This window comes from Hippocampus comes, unplaced genomic scaffold (assembly GCF_001891065.2).
Source record: "Hippocampus comes isolate QL1 unplaced genomic scaffold, H_comes_QL1_v1.1 scaffold189, whole genome shotgun sequence".
In the NCBI taxonomy this organism is placed as follows: domain Eukaryota; kingdom Metazoa; phylum Chordata; class Actinopteri; order Syngnathiformes; family Syngnathidae; genus Hippocampus; species Hippocampus comes.
The window spans coordinates 16,673-19,569 of NW_017804802.1; the positions used below are offsets into that span (position 1 = coordinate 16,673).

Consider the following 2,897-nt stretch of genomic DNA (forward strand, 5'->3'; position numbering starts at 1 on the left):
TTCTGGGCGTCATCTTGAGAAACTCGGGCATCTTCTTGTTCGGGATCTTGCTGAGGTTCTGGGCCGTCATCTCCCGCCGCAAGGTTCTTGGGGAGCTGGTGGGCCTTGTACTGCGGCACCGGCTCGGACTCTTCATGATCTTTTCCATCGTCTTCCCGCTTCCGGGAACTCTCGGCTTCTCGGCTCGCCGCCCCGACCCAGGGAGCGGGTGGCGGCGACTCCTCGGCCTGCACGTCGGGCAAGTCGAACGCCGGCTGGTTCAGAGCCACGGGCGTGGTCACGTCCTGCGAGGGGTGTGATGTCACCGTGGTTTCGCTGTCACAGCTGTCGCTGCTCTCCTGAACCTGAACACACGTCAACACCAGTTGAAATCTCGTCAAGAATTGCTGAAAAAACTCTTTCGCATCCTCTCGACATTCAACAGTTGGACGCCAAGTGATTGTTTTGACTTTCATTCAATAAATGGGATGAATTTTTCGGTCGAAGGACTTCCGATACAGATCGAAGCTTACTTTTTTTTTTTTTTTTTTAAACGTAGTCTCCCAGCACCGTCACGCACATTTGCCATCTGCACGCACGCGTCCATTCTCCCTCAGCGTCAAAATCTTTGGCCTGATCTCTCAGCCGCTCGCTGACAAGGCTCCAGTCATTGTTGGTGAAATCGCAAAAATGCTGCCATCTGATATTTCCACGTCCATTTTGGCATTTCATTTGACAACTTATCGTAAAGATTTGAGGTTTCTTGTCCAATTCAAGACGGTGACTTTCAACCGGATTTGATTTGATGGATTCATTGATCGGACGTGACGGAATGAAACAACGTTGAAGAAATGACAAACCCATCGCGGCGAATAGCAAAAATCAAGAAATGAAAATGAGCATTTTACAGTGGAAAACATTATTTTTTTTTTCAATTGACGGTGCAGTCGAACATAAAGACGACGAAATGAGAAAATGATCCATTGCCATTTTCGCGTCACTTTCAGGAAAGGACCGATGGGAGCAAACGTTTCTATTTACTGTGTGGAAAAAAAATAAATAAACTCATTAAGATGACCGTTTAATTGTCAGTTCATGTCTTGAAAATTCAACGGAAGCCGCGAATTGAGAAACGGGCGCCTTTTCTCATGACTGGCTGACGACAAATCCAGTCGAGAAACCAGAACGTGCGATTTTCACCATTTTTGGGTTTTGTCCGCGAAACGTGGGCTTGGCGTCATCACCTCGCTGCGAGGCAACTCTCCCAAAGTATTCCAGCGACAGTGCACAAAGAATAGGCGAGAGAGCAAAGGGTCCACCTTGAGGTTGCCGGCGGCGTCCAGCGAGGAGGTCTCCTCGGCGAAGCCGCTGCTGTCCGATTGCTGGCTCGTCGTCCGCAGCAGGTCTGCTCGGCGGGAAAAAAATCAGGCGGCCATCAGCTTGGGGGGGCCGTCGCATATGTAAGACGCTCAACCGCGTGCAAATTTCCTCCCGAGCCAGAAAGTGAAAGCTAACATCTGTGCTGCCGCTCACGAATCTCAATCGTGTCAGGAATGACACACACGTAAGGCACGAGCACACGGACACACACGCACACACACACACACACACACACACACACACACACACACACACACACACCCGCGCAAGCAAAAGAAATTCTCCGACGCGACTTCTCACCCGAGCTTCTGGACGTTCTGGACAGGAGAGCTTCGCCTTCGATACTCTGAATCTGAGGAGATACGACTCACTTTACGACTGCAAAACAAGAACGGGAAGACGAAAAAGCAGTCCAAGGAAAAGACGAAACGGAAAAGAAAGAAAGAGGAAGAAGATCGTTTGCAAGTCCGTCTGAAGCGAGCGGCTTCAAAAGTCAAGAGGAAGCCGACAGAAGAAAAAGTTCCCCCAAAGTCGAAACCAAAACAAACAAGAGTCTGGAGCTACTGAGCCCGATGTGGCTAGCTATGGATGAGAGAACCAAAGAAAGAGAGAATATCCATCTATCGACACACACCCATAGAGGGCTTCGTCCTTTTCGCAATTACCCACAATGCACTACCGGCGGCCATATTGGAGGGCTGTTATAAACGAATTCGTGTATGGCTCGTTTATAACAGCCCTCCAATATGGCCGCCGGTAGTGCATTGTGGGTAATTGCGAAAAGGACGCAGCCCTCTATAGAGAGAGCTATACAGAGAGAGAGAGAGAGAGATCAACCTATATCTCGACATATTTATCCCCAAAAGTCAGGTTGTAAACATGTTCCGAAGAAGTGCACAAAGAAAAAGGTCGAATGCGGCAAAAAGCCGTGCGGAAAAGTGTTGAAAAGGGCAAAAGGCGCTGCTGATCTGATGAAGAAGGCCGGCCGTACCTCCTCCATGTCAAAAGAGTCGGCGTTCTCCGTGCGCAGCTGAGCTAGCAGGGTCGGCGCCGCCGCCTTCTCGGGGGCCCGCAGCTCATCTGCGCTCTGACTGGCCGCTGCGGGCTCAGCCGACTCGGGCTCGCCGCCGCCGCCGTTTTGCCTGGGTGGGGGGGAATAAAGAAAGAAATCACCCCAAAGGTCAGTTGACATGTGACGTCACTGCCAAGACTGACGTATGTTTTTTTTTTGAATGGCCCAAGCCATGAGGGCTGCTCCCGATTCTCAGATTTGATTTTTGAAATGTTTTGGCAGGGGGCCGACGGGCAATGAAAGGCACGGACGGACGGACATGTGCCGATCGCGCGCGGACTCGACGGGAACGCCATCCCACGCGTCTCACCGGGGGTGCGCGCGTTGCTCCTTCTCGCCTTCCTCGGCGACGGTGGCCAGCGAGCAGCTGTCCTTCTTGCGGACGTGCTTGTCGGCGGGCCGCGCGTCCTCGTCGTCTCGCCCTTCGGCGGGGGCGGGCGGCGCCCCGTCGGCCGTCCGGGCCGGC

At 52.4% G+C, this 2,897-nt stretch overlaps 1 protein-coding gene across 7 annotated transcripts in view; it reads right to left on the reverse strand.

Annotated features, from left to right (window-relative positions):
- The window catches only part of LOC109530612 (sperm-specific antigen 2 homolog), a 21,373-nt gene that overhangs the window by 5,128 nt on the left and 13,348 nt on the right, over positions 1 to 2,897 (reverse strand). For 6 of the 7 annotated variants that reach the window (XM_019894703.1, XM_019894641.1, XM_019894503.1 and 3 more), the window contains 5 exons: positions 2,742 to 2,897; positions 2,351 to 2,501; positions 1,660 to 1,711; positions 1,299 to 1,384; positions 1 to 344 (listed from right to left, as the gene is read on the reverse strand). In XM_019894703.1, coding sequence (XP_019750262.1) covers positions 1 to 344; positions 1,299 to 1,384; positions 1,660 to 1,711; positions 2,351 to 2,501; positions 2,742 to 2,897 — 789 coding nt within the window. The remainder of the gene's footprint in view (positions 345 to 1,298; positions 1,385 to 1,659; positions 1,712 to 2,350; positions 2,502 to 2,741) is intronic. The other variant, XM_019894783.1, reaches the window with a different exon arrangement.